The following is a 20786-nucleotide window of genomic DNA, read 5'->3' on the forward strand; positions in this document are numbered from 1 at the left end:
TGCAGGTGCAGGGTCCCAAAGCTCTGGGCTGTCCTCGACTGCTTTCTGAGGCCACAAGCAGAGAGCTGGATGGGAAGTAGAGCTGCCAGGATTAGAACCAGCGCCCATATGGGATCCTGGTGCATTCAAGGCAAGGACTTTAACCACTACGCTATTGAGCTGGGCCCAAATAAATAAATCTTTTTAAAAGATGCCTCTTTGAATATTTTCATCAAATTTCACAGTGCCTTAATTTCTCTTAATTCCAATTTCCTGTTAATGCACAAGCCGGTAGTTGGCAGGTAACAGCAGCTCAAGTAGCTGAATCCCTGCCACTCTCGTGGGTGACCTGGGTTGAGTTTCTGGCTCCTGGCTTCAGTCTCTGGTCATTAGAGGTATTTGGGGCATACATCAATGGATGGTAGTTACCTCTTATCATATATATCCCTCTCTCTGCCTCTCAAATTTTAAAACATGTTTTAAAAATGTGTCACATGGAGTGTCTAGATGGTAGAACCTGGGGCAGTGTTTACAAGACTCAGGAAGGGCCCAGTGCAGTAGCCTACTGGCTAAAGTTCTTGCCTTGCATGCTCTGGAATCCCATATGGCTCCCATTTCTAATCCTGGCAGCCCTGCTTCCCACCCTTGTGGCCTGGGAAAGTAGTCAAGGATGGCTCAAACCCTTGGGGCCCTGCACCCATGTGGAAGACTCAGAAGTCACTCCTGGCTCCTGGCTTTGGATTGGCTTAGTACCAGCCATTGCAGCCGCTTGGGGAGTGAATCAACAGACAGAGGTTCTTCCTCTCTGTCTCCTCTTCCCTGTGTATCTCGCTTTCCAATTAAAAAAAAAATTAAAACAAACAAAAAAAACTGGGCCCAGCGTGGTGGCCTAGCGGCTAAAGTCCTTACCTTGAAAGCACGAGGACCCCATATGGGTGCCAGTTCTAATCCCGGTGGCCCCACCTCCCATCCAGCTCCCTTCTTGTGGTCTGGGAAAGCAGTCAAGGATGGCCCAAAGCTTTGGGACCCTGCACCTGCGTCGGAGACCTGGAAGAAGTTCCTAGATTTTGGCTTTGGATCGACGCAGTACTGGCCGTTGCAGTTGTTTGGGGAGTGAATCATCAGAGGGAAGATCTTCCTCTTTGCCTCTCCTCCTCTCTGTATATCTGACTTTGCAATTTAAAAAAACAAAACAAAACAAAACAAAACAAAAAACACTTCATCTATTTAAAAAGAGAGGGAGACTCAGAAAGAGGAGGAAAGTTTAAAGGCAAAGGTCAGCCAAAGAAGAGGAGAGGAAGTGGCCACCCCGGGGACCAGGGAGGCCTCTGAGTTCCTAATGCTTCTGGCCAGGGGCAGAGAGGGGCAGCTAGGGAGAGACAGGAGAAAACCAAGAAGCAGAGGGAGACATTTCATGAAGGGTCTTATCCTGATGACCACCCCCCGCAAACTCCTGATGCCTGCTAACTGCTAATGCCCACCCTGGGAGACAGGATAACAGCTCAAAAGAATTGGGTTTCTGCCCCGCTTCTGGGAGACCCAAACTGAGTTCCAAGTTCCTGGGCATGTGGGGAGTAAACCAATTCTCTTGCTCTCACTGTCTCTCTGAGTCTCACAAACTTTTGAAAACATGAATGAAAGGAAGGATCAACCTGTGTGCTTGTGGACTGAGCATGGCTCAGCCAGTGCAGGCTTGGACGAAGCTGGAAGAGGGCCAGCAAGTCCTTCTCTGGGAATGCAGCGCAGAGGAATCAATCAGTCACTTGTGACTGTGTGTGGGCCCTGGACCATGTACAGAGAAAATGGACTGCAGAGTCCAGGAGCCTGGGGTCTGACTCAGTAACCCATCTATTGGGTAGCCCACTCCACATTCCCCTTCCTTGCACTGGGGGCTGGGTAGCCCAGGCCACTTAGGCTGGGCCACAGGATGGAACCCAGGAACTAGGGGCTTTCCACACTGACGCCAACCTCTTGCCCCATGGCTGCCTGGTGACTCACCCTTCTCACCCACTTTTTTTTCCTTCTGTTTATGCCTCAGGCTGGGAGGGATGGGGACTTCTGGCTTCCCCTGTAGTAGGTCCTGCCTGGGGAGCATTCCAGCAGTCCATAGTCCTTTCCCTCCCTCTCCCCCCACACCTGCTTCAGGCACAGCCCTAAGAGCCTGGATGTCTTCCTCCAACACACACACATTCCTCTTGCTCAAACTTCTAACTGCTGTAGGCCCTGCTCAGCACCCACCTCACCCGGCAGTGACTCAGCAGTGTCAGGGAACAAGTGAAGCAGTACCCGTCACACTTAGCCTTGGGCATTGATCAGCCAACAGACCTTCTGGGAAGGGGGTGGGGTGGGCTCAACTATTATTCAATGAGGCTGCAAAGCTTCTGTTTCAACAGTTCTTGCAAAAACACTGCTTTTGTTTGGTTTTCTCTTAAACATTAAATGGAATAAAATTAGGTCAGGCACCTCTTGCACAATGAGCTCTTGGTCAAATAACTTCCTTCTTCTAACGGTTTCAAAGTCGCTCCACAAAGAATGTTGAGAGTAAGCTTATTTTCAGAGTAGCATTTCTGGCCTGATTAGCGTAACAGATCTCTTCAACTTTAGCTTTTGGGTGATACTGAGTTAAAAAAAAAAAAAAAACACTGGTTAAAGATTTTCCTAAGAGGCCATCATTGTGACTTAGTGAGTTCAGCTTCTGCTGGCTGCACTACATGGTGCTGATTCAAGTCCTGGCTGCTCCACTTCTGATCCAGCTCCCTGCTAAGGCACCTCAGAAAACAACAGAAGATGACCCTACTGCTTGGACCTATGTATCCATTAGGAGACCCAAAAGAAGCTCCTCGCTTCGGCCTGAACCAGCAGACGGAAGACTGATCACTTTCTCTGTTCATCTTTTGCTCTCCATAACTGTCTCTCAAATAAATAAAATTTTATAAAAAAATTTTTCCCCAAGAGGACACAGCATGGATATATGAAGAGACGAGACTGTGGCCTCTGTCAGATTATTATGCTGAATTTTTCACTTTTAAAAAAGATTTATTTATTTTTATTGGAAAGTCGGATATACACAGAGGAAGATCCTCTATCCGATGGTTCACTCCCAAGCAGCCGCAACAGCGGAGCTGAGCCAATCCGAAGCCAGGAGCCAGGAGCCTCCTCTGGGTCTCCCATGTGGGTGCAGGGTCACATCAGGAAGTGCAAAGATTGAGGTGATGTGATTGACAATGTATGCTGGCAGGGACCAGCAGCCTTCCCATCATCCCTCTTGCAGACAAATGCCTCCCAGGTGCTGTGTAACTGTGGCCCCCAAGACCACAAAACAGGGCCACTGGATCCAAGTGTCTGGAGCCTGGGGCCAGAGCAGGTTAAGACACCAGCTGGAATACCAGCATCTCTGTGGGTATTAATTCAAGAACCAGCTGCTCTACTTCTAATCTAGGTTCTTACTAAGGCGACTGGGAAAAGCAGTGGAAGATGGCCCAAGTATTTGGACCCCTGACACCCACATGAAAGACCTGGATGAACCTCCTGGCTTCAGCCTAGCCCAGACCTGACTGTTGTAGCCATCTAGGGAGTGAAACAACAGATGGATGATATCTTTGTCTCTCCCATGCTGTCTTTCAAATAGATGAATACATTTAAAAAAGAAAAGAAAATAAAGAAAAAACAGGATGTGAGAACTGCTTTAGAGCTCAGGCAGCAGGCAGCCCATTCTGGGTGAGGTTCTATGGCTGCACAGGGAAAAGGCAACCTGTGACTTCAGCCTCCGCTGTCCTGGATACGGAACTCTGAGAATGTGCACAGGTGCACCAAGTCCACTAGGAAACCAAAAGGCTGGATCCCCTGAACATTTTACAACGCATCCTGAAGTGCACAGTGCTCTCAGAATCAGTAGCTTCGGTGTTCTTCCTAGCAGTGTGTCTACAGGATGACTGTGCTCCTTGTGGCACCTGAATCACATAATACTGTAATGACCTATGAACCTCTTGGGCCCCAACCATGCCACGAACACTCGAATGCTAGTGCCCATGAGCATGCCAGAGACACATTTTGTTAGTCAAGTGGGAAAAAAAAATGACTAGTCTCTGAAAAACTCCCTCTGCCTCCAGAGAATTCATTCTGTCCAGAGGGCAAACAAAGACATAAAATGACATCTAAACACCAACTCAGGGTTAGACTTGAAGGGAATGGAATTAGAGGAAAAAAAAAAAAAAAGACAGTAGCCACACCTGGATTTAGGGTACCACACCCTCCCTGCCCAAACAGGGTTGGCCATGGAGGGTGGCAAAACCAGAATGGAATCCACGCATCAGCACGACTTCCCAGTGTAAGCAAGACTCCCACTTCCTCTCAGTGAGACTCAGTATTGGCCTCAGTCACCTTACCCAGAAAACCGGTCTTCCTATCAAAAGTTGGAAATTTCTGGGTAGGAGTTCCTTTCTCCCATGTATACTTCACCCCTTACTTTTGCACCCTTCCCCTGGAAGAGTTAAGGGAGTCAGGGAAGAAGAAATCAAAAACATTTGTCTCCAACTGCCACTTTTGGTTAAAATGTGCCCCATGTTTGTGAACCCGGCCATGTGCAACTCTCTGATCGCTGGCCAACTGGGCACCAGGGTAACTTGGCAGAGTTGAGCCCAGTCAAGTATAGAGAAAGCTATAGTCCCGAGCCAAAGCAAAAACTGTTAGTATTTGAAGTCAAATACAGTTTAAAGTTCACATACTCAGACATTATGAATTATACCTTCCCAGCCCAAAATCAAGCAGGGAGTGATCGGGGAGACTTGTTCTCCTGCTCAGGTTGACAGTTCCAGTTGGTCCTGCCTTCTGTCTTCTATTCTTCCGGCTCAGGCTCCTGTGTCAAGGAGTGGCTGGGCAGTGGTGGGGTCTGGGTACCCTCAGGCTTCTCTTCTGCTTACAGCATGTCCTCTGGGCTGAGGCTGTCACTCCTGCCACTTCCTCTGGGGTCAGTGCATCATTCCTCCAATAGCAGAAACACTTGGATAGATATGCATGTGTTTCTAATATTCAATTTTTTAAAAATTTATAAAGTTTGGGCCCAGCAGTGTGGCCTAGCGGCTAAAGTCCTCGCCTTGAACGTCCCGGGATCCCATATGGGCGCCGGTTCTAATCCTGGCAGCTCCACTTCCCATCCAGCTCCCTGCTTGCGGCCTGGGAAAGCAGTCGAGGACTGCCCAAAGCTTTGGGACCCTGCACCCGTGTGGGAGACCTGGAAGAGGTTCCTGGTTCCCGGCATCGGACTGGCGCGCACCGGCCCGTTGCGGCTCACTTGGGGAGTGAATCATCGGATGGAAGATCTTCCTCTCTGTCTCTCCTCCTCTCTGTATATCCAGCTTCCAATAATAATAATACAATCTTTAAAAAAAATTTACAAAGTTTAAATATGATAAAAATAATAATGATTTCTTTTACTTTTTAAAATTTACTTTTATTGCAAAGTCAGATAAACAGAGAGGAAGGTCTTCCATCCGATGATTCACTCCCCAAGCAGCCACAACTGCTGGAGCTGAGTCAATCCGAAGCAAGGAGCCAGGAGTCTCTTCCGGGTTTCCCACAAAGGTGCAGGGTCCCAAGGCTTTGAGCCGTCCTTGACTATTTTCCCAGGCCACAAGCAGGGAAGTAGACGAGAAGTGGAGCTGCCGGGATTAGAACCAGCGCCCATATGGGATCCTGGTGCATTCAAGGCGAGGATGTTAGCCACTAGGCTACTGCTCTGAGCCCTTTTTTACTTTTTTAATTTTTACAAAAGACTTATTTACTTTTATTGGAAAGGCAAATTCATAGAGAGAAGGACACAGAGAAAGATCTTTCATCCACTGGTTCACTCCCCAAATGGCTGTGATAGTCAGAGCTGAGCTGATTCAAAGCCAGGATCTTCTTCTGGGTCTCCAGTGCAGGTGCAGGCTCCCCAGGTCAAAATCAGGGAGCCAGAAGGGAAGTCAAGCAGCCAGGACATGACCTGGTGCTCATTTGGTATCCCAGCACATGCAAGGCAAGGACTTTAGCCACTAAGCTATCATGATAGTCCCAAAAATAAATCTTAAAAAAAAAGAGAGAGCAAAGAAAGGACTCACTTGAAGGTGTAATGAGGCCAAAAGCTGTCATGTGCTGGGCCCGTATTTTTGATATTTTTAAAGATTTATTTTACTTCTATTTGAAAAGTGTGGGCCCAGCAGCATGGCCTAGTGGCTAAAGTCCTCGCCTTTTACTGTCACTAGCACAGTAGGCTAGTGGCTAAAGTACTTGCCTTGCACACATCAGGATCCCATATGGGTGCTGGTTCTAACACCAGTGGTCCTGCTTTCCATCCAGCTTCCTGCTTATGTCCTCGGAAAGCTGTCAAGGATGGCCTGAGTCCTGGGCTCCTGGCTTCAGATAGGTGCAGCTACAGTCTTGCGGCCCCTTGGGGCATGAATCAATGGACAGAGAATCTTCCTGTCTCCTCCTCTCTGTATATCTAACTTTCCAAGTAAAATAAAAATAAAATAAATCTTTAAAACATAAATAATATCTTCAAAAATCATCAGGGCCCAGCCTGGTAGCCTAATGGCTAACGTCTTTGCCTTGAACGCACCAGGATCCCATATGCGCACCAGTTCTAGTCCCGGCAGCCCCTCTTCCCATCTAGTTCCCTGCTTGTGGCCTGGGAAAGTAGTCGAGGACAGCCCAAAGCCTTGGGATCCTGCACCTATGTGGGAAACCCAGAAGAGACTCCTGGCTCCTGATTGGTTCAATTCCAGCAGTTGTGGCTGCTTGTGGAATGAACCATGGGACGGAATATCTTCCTCTCTGTATACTGACCTTGCAATAAAAATAAATTAATCTTCATAAAAATAATCAAAAATAAATTAAATGTATTATGAAAAAGTTGGGTAAGGAGTTGAACCGGCACCTGTATGGGATGCTGGCGCCATAGGCAAAATCCTAGCCCACTATACCATGGTACCAGTTTCAATATTTTTTCTTAGACTATGTTCCTCCTTCTACTGTTGTTGAGGACTGACTAGAACAGTAGAGGACAAACTGCCAAAAACAAAAAGGGAAGCCTGAGGTAGGTTCTAAACTGATGTTACTAATGAACTTCCTTTTCCTACAAAGAGCATGACCAAAAACAGTGTTTCTCTGGTGCTAATGCTCAACAGATTGAAAGCAGTTTCACCTGCCAGGAGTCATCACCTTGGGCTCCCAGGATACAGAACCATCAAGTGCTGGTTTACTTCTACTTGCAGGAGAGTATATGAGGCTATTCAAGGTTCTTTGAATTCCCTGTTAACTTTCACATGTTACCTACCCAAGTGCCAAGAGGCCTCTGTCATCAGGCCACTGGTGTGCGATGGATGACCCAAGCAAAGTCACCTCAGAGAGCCCAAATCCAATGCAGACAGAGGAAACCTGTCCAAATGTCTCACCAGACCCTCACTCGGCTGACTCCCCTTCCTCTAGTCCTAACCACAGGTACTCACCAGTGTTTCCTCTTCTTTGGTCACAGTTCTGTGTGGGCCTTGGGAGGACTCGCAGCCATTTTCTTAGTGGCATGCCTCCTCCAAAGCCTGCTTGCCACTGCTGGCTGCACCTGTGCTTCAGGCTGGCTAAAACCGGCAGGAGGCCGCCCACCCTTTGATCTTCTCCTGCCCCTTCTAGAAATTCCCTGTCAGTTCTCCCCTCCCCGCTCCTGACACCATAACTTTCAGATGCAGCTCTAAGCTTCCAGTGTTTTCTTCACACCCACTACTCAAATGAAGGTTTCTTTTTGTGGATGGGATTGTGCCTGGCATTCCTATAGCCTGGGGGAGTCACATCTCCAAATACAGCTTGGCACAAGCATAAAAGCGCAGGAACGGGGTCTCCTTGGTATTTTTTTTTTTTTCCTCTGAGAGCAGGGACTGCTAGACAGGAGAATGGGGACTGCTGGGCCTCCTGGTTTGGGGTTTCTCCTTCTAGGAAGACTGTTTTCCTTGGGGAGTGGGGAGGGAGACTTAGGCAGTAGTTACCGGAGCACCTAACAGGGAGAACGCCTCCATAGCTGCCTGCTTTCCCGCTTGCGATCGCCCCTGTGTGGCAGCTCCTCTCCCAGACAGGGCAAGCCGCCCAGAGAGGTGGGGCCGCCAGGGGAACTAAGCCGGGGACCGGAACATTCTGCCAGGGAGCGCCTTGCTAAAGTGTATGAGTTCCTGGCACTACCCAGGAACCCTGATGAGGCCTTCTTTAGGGTCGCTAAGGGTTCCCCCAAAGTCCCTTGCTAAAAGCGGAACAGCTAGGGTGAAGACGAGAAAACCAAGCTCCAGGGATTCCTGCACTTGGTTGGCCTGTGTTTAGGAACAAGATGAACCCCCTCATGCCTGGGATCGGGGAGCCCGGGAGGTCGTGGGGTCTGATTTGTCTCAGCTGAACCCGGCTGGATAGAGGCCGAGCGGGCCCCACCTTGAGCAGAGAAAAGGGTGCCTGACGAGGAGCCCGCTTAACGTGTAGCCTGCAGGGTAGAAGAAAGTGGAACCCCTTCTGGGAGCCCAACATCCCCGGCGGACGCTCTGCTCCTCCCGCCCCTCAACAACCCCGGTCTCGCCGGCGTCCCCGCCCCACAGCGCATGCGTAGGAGACATTGCGGGGGAGGGGGGCGAGGAAAACTGGGCAGGCAGGCGCGGCGTAAGGTGGGGCCCGCGCGCGCACACGGGCGTGCATACGTACATACGTGCGTGGGCGCGTCCCAGAGCACGTTGTGCGTGGGGCGGATGTCCGGGCCGGCTGGGCCGGGGCCGCGGACGAGATGGCGGAAGGCGGAGGCTGCCGTGAGCGACCGGATGCCGAGACTCAGAAGTCCGAGCTCGGGGCCTTAATGAGGACCACGCTCCAAAGGGGGGCGCAGTGGTAAGCACCGGGGTCTGTCCTTCTGTCACTCAGAACCAGGACAAGGGAGAGAGGGAGCGCGCTGCTGCTGAGGGGCAGGACTTGTATAGAAGTCGCGTGGGGGGCAGTGGTCCCTGGCCCTGTAAGAGTGACCTGACACCCGGCCCTTTGGGAGAGGAACCCCAGAATGGCCTCAGGGATCGCGCGCGTGGCCCTGGTAGTGGTTCTGGCTCTTTTTGGGAGGCTCAGGAGGGGGCGGGCCCGGCTGCTGCTCGTGGGCAACGTGGGGGAGAGCCCTAGCCCCCCGAGGGGTCCAGCCCTCGCCCATCTCGCTTCCGTGGGCGGAGGCCAAGATGAGAAGTTGGCACTTTGTAACTTGTACACTGCGGGAAAGATGTGTCCAGGACTGCAGCGCGTCCAACCCCCCCCCCCCCAGGAGCCCTAGATGCTTTTGACAGGAAAAGTCCAGAATCATGTGGCCACGGCGTCTGCGTATGGAAGAAACAGTGGCCTAGATCCCACAGCTCGACAGCATGATGGAAAAGTTTAAGAGTTTTAAAAGAACCTAGGCTGGGCTGGGAGGCTTCTGGATAGATTGTGGAATGTGAAGGGGGTGGGGGTAAGATCAGGGGACTTCAACAAAAAAATGTGCCTGATTCTTAAAATTCCACTTTTTTTTTCGTGAATGGACTGTGGGAAGCACCCTTAGAGATTCCACAAATAGACTCCTCGGGGGCGGTCCTGTGTGGGAGGCGACAACTCGATTTTGCCTTTGAATGTAATTGAGTGTCATCTGTCTTGAGGAAGGCAGCAGAGAAATGTTGGAGAAAGAAAGAGACAGAGAAATAGCTTCCATTCGCTGGGTCATTTCCCAAACGTTGGTGTCCCCTGGAGCTGGTTCGGGAGATCCCGAGGACCTCGGCTGTCTTTTGCTAACATTCCCATGCATGTTTGTAGGGTGCTGGAGTGAAACAGGAGCATCCAGCACTGAAACTGGTACTTCTCCACGGGATGCCGTGACTCAAGCAGCCGCTTGACTCGCTGTGCCACAATGCCAGCCCTGTAACAGGGCTTTTCAGTGTTGATCTTGAGCTCCCCAAGCTGTGACAGGCGAGGCAAGCATAGGGTGTTACATGAAGGCTACTCAGCCGAAGCAGAGGAAGTTCTTGGATGGATTCAAATCACGTAGGCTACGGGCTGCAGGTGTCCGGGGAAGAGCATTGCAGAGATTGTCTGAGGCCTTTGGGGAGCGCATGATACCCTCTGATGTTAAACATAAAATTGGAAGCACTCGCCATTGTACCTTTGTAATTTAATTTTTAAATTTGAGAAGTAAAAGGAGTGATGGGCAGGGAAGGGTTTTTTCCATGCATTGGTTTACGCCACAAGTGACTAGATACCTGGATACCTGGATACCTGGGGCTGGTCCAGGCTGAAGTCTGGAGCCCAGAACTGCATTGGGGTCTCCCACAGAGATGGCAAGGACCCAGGCCCCTGAGCCATCTTCCACTGCCTCCCCAGGAACATTAGGGAGCTGGTGTGAATGCAGGACAGCCAGGACTCAAACTGGCACTCTGGCATGTGATGTTCAGCATCATGCAGCAGCTTCACCTGTTGTACCACAGGGCTGGCCTCACCAGTGCGATTGTTGCTGCTTTACAGAAATCAACCCCTGAATTCTCAAACAACCTAATGATTCATTTCAAATATAGTCAGGTTTGCTTATATTAATTAAGCAGAAAAAAACATTAAATTGAATGTAAAATACAACTTAATAGTTTTTTGTTTGTTTTTATACATTTACTTATTTTTATTGGAAAGGTAGATTTTTTACAGAGAAGGAAAGACAGAGAGATCTTTTATCCACTGTTTCACTTTCCAAGTGGCTGCAGTGGCTGGGGCTGAGCTGACCTGAAGCCAGAAGCCAGGAGCGTCTTTCAGGTCTCCCATGAGGTATAGGATTCCTGGGACTTGAGCCATCCTCCACTGCTTTTCCGGACCGTAATATGTTGCTGGATGGGAAGTGGAGCAGGAGGAGGATTAGTCTGTTGAGCCATTGTGCCTGCCCTCAACTTAATATTTTTTTTATAAAGATGTATTTATTTTTCATTGGAAAGGCGGACATACAGAGAGGAGAGACAGAAAGGAAGATCTTCTGTCCAATGATTCACTCCCCAAGTGGCCTCAACGGCTGGAGCTGCGCCAATCTGAAGCCAGGAGACTTCTCCGGGTCTCCCACTCGGGTGCAGGGTTCCAGAGTCTTGGGCTGTCCTCCACTGCATTCCCAGGCCACAGGCAAGGAGCTGGATGGGAAGCAGGGCTGTCGGGATTAGAACCTGCACCTATATTGGATCCCGGTGTGTTCAAGGCGAGGACTTTAACCACTACGCTATCGCGCCAGGCCCTCAACTTAGTATTTTTTTTTTTTTTTTTAAGGATTTATTTTATTTTTATTACAAAGTCAGATATACTGAGAGGAGGGAGGAAAGACAGAGAGGAAGTGGAGCTGCCAGGATTAGAACCAGCGGTCATATGGGATCAAGGCAAGGACCTTAGCCACTAAGCCACGCTGCCGAGCCCTCAACTTAGTATTTTTTGAGCACATGTTGTTTATCTGTGTGTGTGGATTGGTACACATACAAGTGTTTGTACCCTTTTGGGTATCTAATTTGATCCTCAGAGGAAAACTGAAGTGAGTGATGTCATGATTCTATTTTCCTCAAGAAACTAGTTTTATGCTGTACATGTTGAGCAAAAGCAGGGTAACCAGATTGTCCGGACAAGGACGTATCTTATTTGAAGGCAAACATGATTTTATGCATTGCAAGACTCCATTTAAATAAGCATTTTGAAGTTAGTCGTTTCTCTATTATTTTCTGTTATTCAACATTCATTTCACTTATTGGATGCTTTGCCTGGGCCAGGCACTTGGTACTATATGGGACTAGCCTTGTTTCTGATCCTGAGAATTTGTTTTTTTGTGGGAGTTACTTGTTCCCTATGCGAAAGACCATAAAAAAAGATTATAGAAGGGGCCAACATTGTGGCGTGGCAGGGTAAGCTGCCTCCTACAATGCCAGTCTTCCATAGCAGAATGCTGGTTTGAGTCCTGGCTGGTCGGCTATTGATGCAACTCCCTGCTGATGCTCCTGGGATAGCAGCAGAAACAGCCCAAATACTTTGGGCCCCTGTCACCCATGTAAGAGACTTGGATGGAGTCCTTTTGGCCTGACCCAGCCCCAATGTTGCGGCCATTTGGTGAGTGAGCCAGCTGCTGGAATATCTCTGTCTCTCCCACTGTCACTCTCTCAGATTCTACAAAATAAATAAATAAGGGGGCAGCTGCAAAAGCTTAACAGTGTTGGCTTTTCTGCTCCTGCCAATCTTTGTCTCTCTCTTAGGTATCTTATCGACAGTCGGTGGTTCAAGCAATGGAAGAAGTACGTGGGCTTCGATAGCTGGGATGTGTATAACGTGGGCGAGCATAACCTGTTTCCAGGCCCGATAGACAACTCTGGACTCTTTTCAGGTACAGTACCATGTACTTTCTAAAAGCTCCCTGTTCTCCTGGGCAGTGGCCCAAAGTCATGTGTGTCTGTAACAGGGACACTCTGAATCAACCTTCCTGGCTTGATGATGCAGAAGCAAGTGTCCTCAGCTGGCATGTGATAACCATGTCTTAGAGACCCTTAGGGTGAAATTAAGCTGCTTTTTCCCAAGTAACTTCTTCTAACCCTAGCAAGTTTCTGATGTTTTCAATCTCATTCTCTCTCTCTCTGCAAATTTGCTGTGGAATTAGTATGTGGAATGCTAAGAAGTAAGGTATCATTTTGAAACTGCATTTGAAGTTTAAAGACCAGAAGTTTTGGTTATTTTCTTTTTTTTTTTTTTTTTAGGTTTATTTATTTTTTATTACGAAGTCAGATATACAGAGAGGAGGAGAGACAGAGGGGAAGATCTTCTGTCCAATGATTCACTCCCCAAGTGAGCCGCAACAGTCGGTTCTGCGCCAGTCCGAAGCCGGGAACCAGGAACTTCTTCCAGGTCTCCCATGCGGGTGCAGGGTCCCAAAGCTTTGGGCCATCCTCAACTGCTTTCCCAGGCCACAAGTAGGGAGCTGGATGGGAAGTGGAGCTGCCGGGATTAGAACCGGCGCCCATATGGGATTCCGGGGCGTTCAAGGTGAGGACTTTAGCCACTAGGCCACACCGCCGGGCCCTAGTTATTTTCTTAGTGTAGTTTGTTGAGACTGTGTTTGTTCTAGAAGTAATGTGAAGAAAACTCGGAGTTCAGTAGACAGTAGATATGCAGTCAACCTGCAGGGGAAACTGACCCAAGTGATTTGTAGTTAAGTAGAGGGTGGCTTTTACCCACAGGTAGTTGAGGCATCACAGTCAGCCTATCAGCTTATGCTGTGCCTTGTTTGGCCTAACTCCACTTCTTGTAGGATGGGGTGAGCAGTGCTGTGATGGGAACAAGACTGGGCTGTCTGCTTTACCTAGACCTTTAGTCCTCATGGTTATAAATTGGTGGTGTGGAGGAGTGGAGGCCTGGTCCAGCAATACTAGGAGGCAGGTCCTTGGGTTGCTCATGAAAGCTGAGTTGGGCCCTGTCTCTCTGTTTCCTGGCTTCACAACTTATCCTTCTGTGTGTCTTTTGTGCTTCACTGCCCCGGCAGACCCCAGGCTAATGCAGCTGCTTGGCTTGGCCTGTAAGCCTCCACAACCATGAGCTGCAATCAGACTTTATTTCTGTAATAAATAGCTTCACCAGGTATTTAGTTGTGGGAATGAAAGCCTAACTAGTACAATCAGGAAGGTGGTTAAACATGAGGTTTGACCCACACACCTAAGATTAGCCTGGTAATTTTGAAATGTGAGCAGTGCTGCTGCAGTTCAGTCCTTGTGTTAGCAGAGGCTTAAATGGTACTAACCATATCATTGTTTCTCGGCGTAGGTCAGAGAGAGGTACTAGGCTTTCAGGAATTACATAGCTCTTTGTTCACACTTTGTTTTTCCCATCTTTAGTTAAAAGGGTTTTTAAAAAATATTTGCTTTTATAGCAGAGGCAGATTTACAGAGACAAGAAGAGACTTTATTTATTTGTTTAAGATATACGGAGAGGAGGAGGTACAGATAGAAATATCTTCTGTCCGGGCCCTATGCAGTAGCCTATTGGCTAAGGTCCTCACCTTGCATGAGCCAGCACCCCATATGGGCACCAATTCATGTCCCAGCGGCCCCACTTCCCATCAAGCTCCCTGCTTGTGGTCTGTGAAAGCAGTAGAGGACAGCCCAAAACCTTGGGACGCTGCACCCATGTGGGAGACCTAGAAGAGGCTCCAGGTTCCTGGCTTTGGATCGGATTCACTCTGGCCTTTGTGGCCACTTGGGGAGTGAACCAGCAGATGGAAGATCTTTCTCTCTGTCTCTCCTTTTCTCTGCAATGGCTTGAGTTGCTTCTCTGGGTCTCCCACATGGGTGCAGTGTCCCAAAGCTTTGGGCCTTCCTCAGCTGCTTTCCCAGGCCACAAACAAGAAGCTGGATGGAAAGTAGAACAGGCGGGACACAAACTGGTGCTCATATGGGATCCTGACACATGCAAGGTGAGGGTTTAACCACTGACCCATTGTACCAACCAGATTTATTTTTTAATGATTCATTTGAGGGTGACAGGGAGAGACAGAAAGGCAAATTTTTATTTTTTGGTTCATATGAGTTTTCTCTTCTTAGCATGAATACATTGGACAAATCCGGTTTCTTTTTATCGGAAAGAAAGATCTACTGAGAAAGATTTTCCAGTCACTGCTTCATTCCCTTAATGGCTGCAACGATGGAGCAGAACTGGTCTGTACCAGAAGCTGGGTGTTTCCTCCAGGTCTCCCACGTGGGTGTAGGGCCTACGAACTTGAGTCATTCTTTACTGGTTTCCCAGGCCACACACAGGGAGCTCAGTGGGAGTTAGGGCAGACTGGACACAAACTGGATATGCAGGAGTGACTGGATATGAGATGCTGGTGCTTGGAGGTGAAGGATTAGCCAATTGAGCCATCACACTGGCCCTGACAAATCCTGTTTTGAGTGAATATAGTCACTTGGGTGAAATTTTTCAGTTCGAAGTGGATATAGTGGATAACGTGGAAGTGGATAAGATGCCAGTTAAGACCACCCACTTCCCGTGTCAGAGGACCTGGGCTTGGTGTCTAGCTCCCTACTCTAGCAGTGCTTGGATATAGCAGTGACAGTTCAGTTCGCTGGGGCTCTGCCTCTCATGTGGGAGACCCAGCTGCAGCATGGCCTGGTCCCAGCCATTGTAGGTGTTTGGTGAGTGAATCAGTAGATGGGAACTTGCTCTGTCTCTAAAATAAATCAATTAAATTGTAAGTTAAGTTTTCTGTACTTGATGTATAGTGTTGTAATAATGACATGTCTGGGAAAATTATCAGTGAAGGCCCTGCGTGATCGCTCAGTGGCTAAATCCTCACCTTGCATGCCCCGGGATCCCATATGGCATGGTTTGTGTTCCAGCTGCTCCACTTTCCATCCAGCTCCCTGCTTGTGGCCTGGGAAAGCAGCTGAGGACGGCCCAAAGCCTTGGGACCCTGCACCCGCATGGGAGATCTGGAGGAAGTTCCTGGCTCCCTGCTTCAGATCGACGCAGCTCCAGCTGTTGCAGCTGCTTGGAAAGTGAATCATCGGACAGAAGATCTTTCTCTCTGTCTCTCCTCTTCTCTGTATATCTGACTTTGCAATGAAAAATAAATAAACCTTTAACAAAAGAAAAAACAGTGGGTAAGGATGAAGAGATGTCAGGTCTGCTCTGTTATGGCCAGTGACTCAAATTTGGACTTTTATACTTGTCCGTTTATATACTTCTATTGTTTCAGGAAAATATGTGAGAATAATGGTTAAACAAATGAACAAAAAAATCTGGGGGAAAAAGAACAATGGGTTATATGGTTATGTGCTGTTTTTTTTTTTTTTTTTTTTTTTTTTCAGATCCTGAGAGCCAGACCTTGAAGGAACACTTAATTGATGAGTTAGACTATGTGTTGGTTCCAACTGAGGCCTGGAATAAATTACTAAACTGGTATGGCTGTGTTGAAGGTCAGCAGCCCATTGTCAGAAAAGTGAGTACATGAACTGTCAAACAGTCTGCTTGCGGTCTGCAGCCATTCCCCAGGACTCGCTGGGATTGGTTTCCTGGGAGGATAAGTGCACCAAAGGGCTGAGTCAGAGTGGTTGTGGTCTTGGTTTGGGTTTATCATGAGGGAATTCTGGTTGTGAATGATGAAGGGAGAGGCTGCTCACCCAGCGTGTTAGTAGTAGTGGCTTCAAGGCACCAGAGCTGCCCAGGGCCGTGGGAGGTGTCTGAGGTGGAGACATGTGGTGTTCAGTAATACACTGCTCCGTTGTTGTCATTCCTTTCTGATCCACCATTTTTGATTCAAAGTGACCTCTTGAGACCTTGCTGGGGGGCCTGGTGTGGCATGAAACCCAGCGAGGAACACTCTCTGCTTTCTGCTAAGGAGTCCTCCGTGTCACCCGATGTGTGGGAGGAAAGTTGATTTTTTTCACTTTGGAAGATAATGCATGTATGTCAAGAGTTTCTGCTGGCTGGTTCCTTTCCCACATTGCTTGGCAGTGACCAGTGCAGGGCCAAGGCTGCTGCTGGAAGCTAAGAATGCAGTCCAGGTTTTCCACACATGTGGCACAGTACTTGAGCTATCACTGCTATCTCTCAGGTTCTGCATTAATAGGAAGCTGCAGTTAGGGGCCAGAACTGGGAATCAAATGAGGTACTCTGATGTTGGAAATAAACATCATAACCACTAAGCTAAGTGCTCACTCCCCTGGAACAAGATTTTTTTCTTTTTAAAGATTTATTTGTTTTTGTTGCCAAGTCAGACATCTATAGAGAGAGGAGGAGAGCCCGAGAGGAAGATCCTCCATCTGATGATTTACTCTCTAAGTGGCTGCAATAGCTGGCGCTGAGCTGATCTGAAGCCAGGAGCCAGAAACTTCCTCCAGGTCTCCCATGTGGGTGCAGGGTCCCAAGGCTTTGGGCCATCCTCGACTGACTTCCTAGGCCACAAGCAGGGAGCTTGATGGGAAGCGGGGCTGCCGGGATTAGAAGCAGTGCCCATATGGGATCCTGGTTCACCAAGGTGAGGACCCTAGCAGCTAAGCCACCGTGCCAGGCCCCGAAACTCCTAGGACAAATGCTGATGGCTTTAAAACTTGGTGATTGTTTGGGAGATATTGAAGCTATCAGTTAAAATGCTGGTCAAGGTGCCCCCTGTCACCCGCGTGCGGGCCCTAGAGTGATTCGCTAGCTCCAGTATTTGGTCTTGATACTACCGCTAATGATTATGGGCATTTGGAGAGTGAACCATTGGAAGGGAGCTATCTGATCTTTTCTTTTATCCCCTTCCCAATTTCCCATCTCTCAAATTAAAAAAAAAAAAAAAAAAAAAAAGTAAACTATTCCAAGAAACTGAGTAAACTATTGCAAGAAACTGATCATAAAGTGTCTACCTCTGCTACTGATGAAACATACTGCTTCCAGTATTGCGCAGGTACAGACCTGCTTCTACCTCTGCGTTGATGTTGCCAGGTTGTGGAGCATGGCCTGTTTGTCAAGCACTGCAAAGTGGAGGTGTACTTGCTGGAACTGAAGTTGTGTGAAAACAGTGACCCCACCAATGTGCTCAGCTGCCATTTCAGCAAGGCAGACACCATTGGTGAGCAGCTGAGCTGGGATCCTGTGGGTGTGGTGGGAGACTGTGGGGCATTGCGGTGGGCAAAAGAGAAGTTAAAAAAAAGGTCACAAAAAAATCTCAAAAAAATCTCAAAAAGTGGCAAAACTGGCTTTTGAACCCGAGCTGTATAAACTCCAGGGGAAAGCATTGTCTGTGTTGCTTCCGTGCTGTTAATTGAATCCATGTCTTTAGAGAAGCAACTTGGGGAAATGTTTTTTGGGTGTGTGAGTGCCAGAGAGGAGGTCCCGGGAAGGTGGCTGCCAAGCTCAGTTAGGACTTGGGATCCAAGGCCCTGATACCTATGTGTAAGGAAGCAGCAGGACCTCAAGTTTTCTGTGGCTATCCTTGGCCTTGCCCCTGGAGGACTCCTTGTGTTATGTTTCTGCCTGTTTGTAGCAACCATTGAGAAGGAGATGCGAAAGCTGTTCAACATCCCTGCGGAGCGTGAAACTCGACTCTGGAACAAGTACATGAGCAACACATACGAGCAGTTGAGCAAGCTGGACAATACAGTCCAGGATGCCGGCCTCTACCAGGGTCAGGTAGGATGTCCCATGCTGAAACTCTGAGGGAGCTCTGCTTGGGCTGTGTGATGGTGAGGTGGTTCGCGCTGTGCTCCTCATTTCCCCTTTCTCCCAGGTGCTAGTCATTGAACCCCAGAATGAAGATGGCACATGGCCCAGGCAGACCCTGCAATCTAAGTAAGTGAACCTCATCACCCTTGGGGCCGGGGTTTCAGCTGAAACTGAGACATGCTGTCCCAGGGCAGGTCTTCTGTTAAGAGTTGTTCTGAATCAGGCTAAACAAAACAAAATACAACAAAGCCACAAAATCATACTCGGTTTCTTTAATGTAGCATCTACAGTCCTGATGGAGACCCTGGCCCTTGGTAAGCAGCACTTGGACTGTCATTTAAGGGAAACCTGCGGGAAGGAGGAGGGGCCAGCATCTGAGGAGGCTGCTCTGTCCAGAAGTGGCTTTGTTCTTGGCAAGCTCTTCTTTTCTCCTACTGTACTTAGAGGCTTTTGTGGAAGAGGGTAGGGTTATTGTATGCTTTTTTTTTTTTCCAAAGATTTATTTATTTTTATTGGAAAGATTTACAGAGAGACAGAAAGACCTTCCATCCAGTGGTTCATTCCCCAAGTGGCTGCAACAACCAGAGCTGAACCAATCCGAAGCCAGGAGCTTCTTCTAGGTCTCCTGTGCGGGTGTAGGATCCCAAGGCTTTGGGCCATCCTCCACTGCTTTCCCAGGCCACAAACAGTGAGCTGAATGGGAAGCGTGGCTGTCGGAACATGAACTGGATCCCGGGCATGTAAGGCAAGGACTGTAGCCACTAGGCTACTGCTCCAGATCCTCTTGTTTGATTTACAAGTGAGTTCTGGGGCCCGGCGGCGTGGCCTAGTGGCTAAAGTCCTCGCCTTGAATGCCCCGTGATCCCATATGGGCGCCGGTTCTAATCCCGGCAGCTCCACTTCCCATCCAGCTCCCTGCTTGTGGCCTGGGAAAGCAGGAGAGGACGGCCCAGGGCTTTGGGACCCTGCACCCGCGTGGGAGACCCGGAGGAGGTTCCTGGTTCCCGGCATTGGATCGGCGCGCACCGGCCCGTTGCGGCTCATTTGGGGAGTGAAACATCGGATGGAGGATCTTCCTCTCTGACTCTCCTCCTCTCTGTATATCCAGCTTTCCAATAATAATAAAATCTTAAAAAAAAAAAAGAAAGTGAGTTCTGTCCCACTCTTCTACCGAGTAGTCTGTTAATCATTGTTGCCCTTAGAACTTCCTAGGAAAATTGTTCAGCCACTAACTTGGTTCTGTCTGAGGACATGTTCACCTAATCTGTTGGATTGTGCCTTTCTCAGGTTGGGGGACAAAGAGGTGATCCATTTTCCTTGTGACGTAAGCTGGAGGAAATAGTACGTGTTCTAGTCCCTAGAGGGATGGTGTTGGCCTCTGCTCTCTCCCCTCACTGGGGCCTTGGTCTGTGACCTCTATGCAGTGAAACGCTCACATCTTATTGGAAATCTGGGGAAACTCTCAACTCTTCAGAAACACACACAAAGACACAGAACATTTCACAGTTGTCACAAGGGTTATACAGACTGCTGACACCAAGATGTGGACTCTTGCTTAAGAAACCCTATGGCCAGGTTTTTGGCTCAGTGACGTAGAAGTTGCTTGGGATGCCTGTGCCTGTATCACTGTGCCTGGCTTCAGTTTCAGCTGTGCTTCCTAGGCCAGTTTCTTGCTAATGAGCACTCTGGGAGTCAGCAGGAAATCAGTGTGTTGAGGGAAAAATTACAGTGGCTGGAACATGGGCAGATGTTCACAGCATTTGGAGGTCCTTACAGCGTATGTCAAGGGATGCATCTCTGCCAGCCCCTTATTTAAGTCAGAGCCATTCCAGTTCATGACCTCCCGAGCTGTAGGTGATTTTTGTCACCAGCGGATTCCTGATAACTTGTGACAACATCAGTAGGAAACTAATACACTGGGCAGTAAAGCCTCTTGTTGAAACTGGAAATGTCACACATGAGAGAGGAAACAAAAACTGGGAGCTTTCTCTTTTTCCCTGTCCCTTTTTTCTCTATCCCTCAGGCTGTACACCACAGTCTCCTTAAGACTGTGCTTGTCTAGAGCCAGTGGCAGCACGTGCTGAGGCAGAGGAGGCCTGTGTGTTCTGGGATTGGCAGCATTGGTGCAGAGATGTCACAAAAGCCCACAGGATGCTGGTTGTGAATATTTCTTTTTAATATTCATCCTTTTAAAAGGTCGAGAAACAGACTTGTTCTGTGTACAGAGTAGCCAGGCCAGACCAGGCTGAGAAGGTCCCGACATCTTCTCAAGGTGCACATTAGCAGGAAGCTGTTTTTTTTTTTTTTTTTTTTTTAAGATTTATTTTGATTGCAAAGGCAGATACATAGAGAGAAGGATCTTCCATCCACTGGTTCACTCCTCAAGTGGCTGCAACGGCCGGAGCTGAGCCAATCTGAAGCCAGGAGCCAGGAGTTTCTTCTGGGTCTCCCACATGCGTACAGAGTCCCAAGGCTTTAGGCCGTCCTTGACTACTTTCCCAGGCCACGAGCAGGATGAGAAGTGGGGCTGCCAGTATACAACCTGGTGCCCATATGGGATCCCGGGGCATGCAAGGCAAGGATTTAGCCACTAAGCAGTCAGGGAT

At 48.7% G+C, this 20786-nt stretch overlaps 1 protein-coding gene across 2 annotated transcripts in view; it reads left to right on the plus strand.

Annotated features, from left to right (window-relative positions):
- The first annotated feature begins 8682 nt into the window (after positions 1–8682).
- Positions 8683–20786, plus strand: part of USP4 (ubiquitin specific peptidase 4) — a 35852-nt gene continuing 23748 nt past the window's right edge. For both annotated transcript variants that reach the window (XM_004581458.4, XM_004581457.4), the window contains exons 1-6: positions 8683–8865; positions 12246–12373; positions 15843–15973; positions 17461–17587; positions 18002–18147; positions 18245–18306. In XM_004581458.4, coding sequence (XP_004581515.2) covers positions 8765–8865; positions 12246–12373; positions 15843–15973; positions 17461–17587; positions 18002–18147; positions 18245–18306 — 695 coding nt within the window. In that variant the 5' untranslated portion in view covers positions 8683–8764. The remainder of the gene's footprint in view (positions 8866–12245; positions 12374–15842; positions 15974–17460; positions 17588–18001; positions 18148–18244; positions 18307–20786) is intronic.

The sequence above is a fragment of the Ochotona princeps genome, chromosome 21, assembly GCF_030435755.1.
Source record: "Ochotona princeps isolate mOchPri1 chromosome 21, mOchPri1.hap1, whole genome shotgun sequence".
Taxonomy (NCBI): Eukaryota; Metazoa; Chordata; class Mammalia; order Lagomorpha; family Ochotonidae; genus Ochotona; species Ochotona princeps.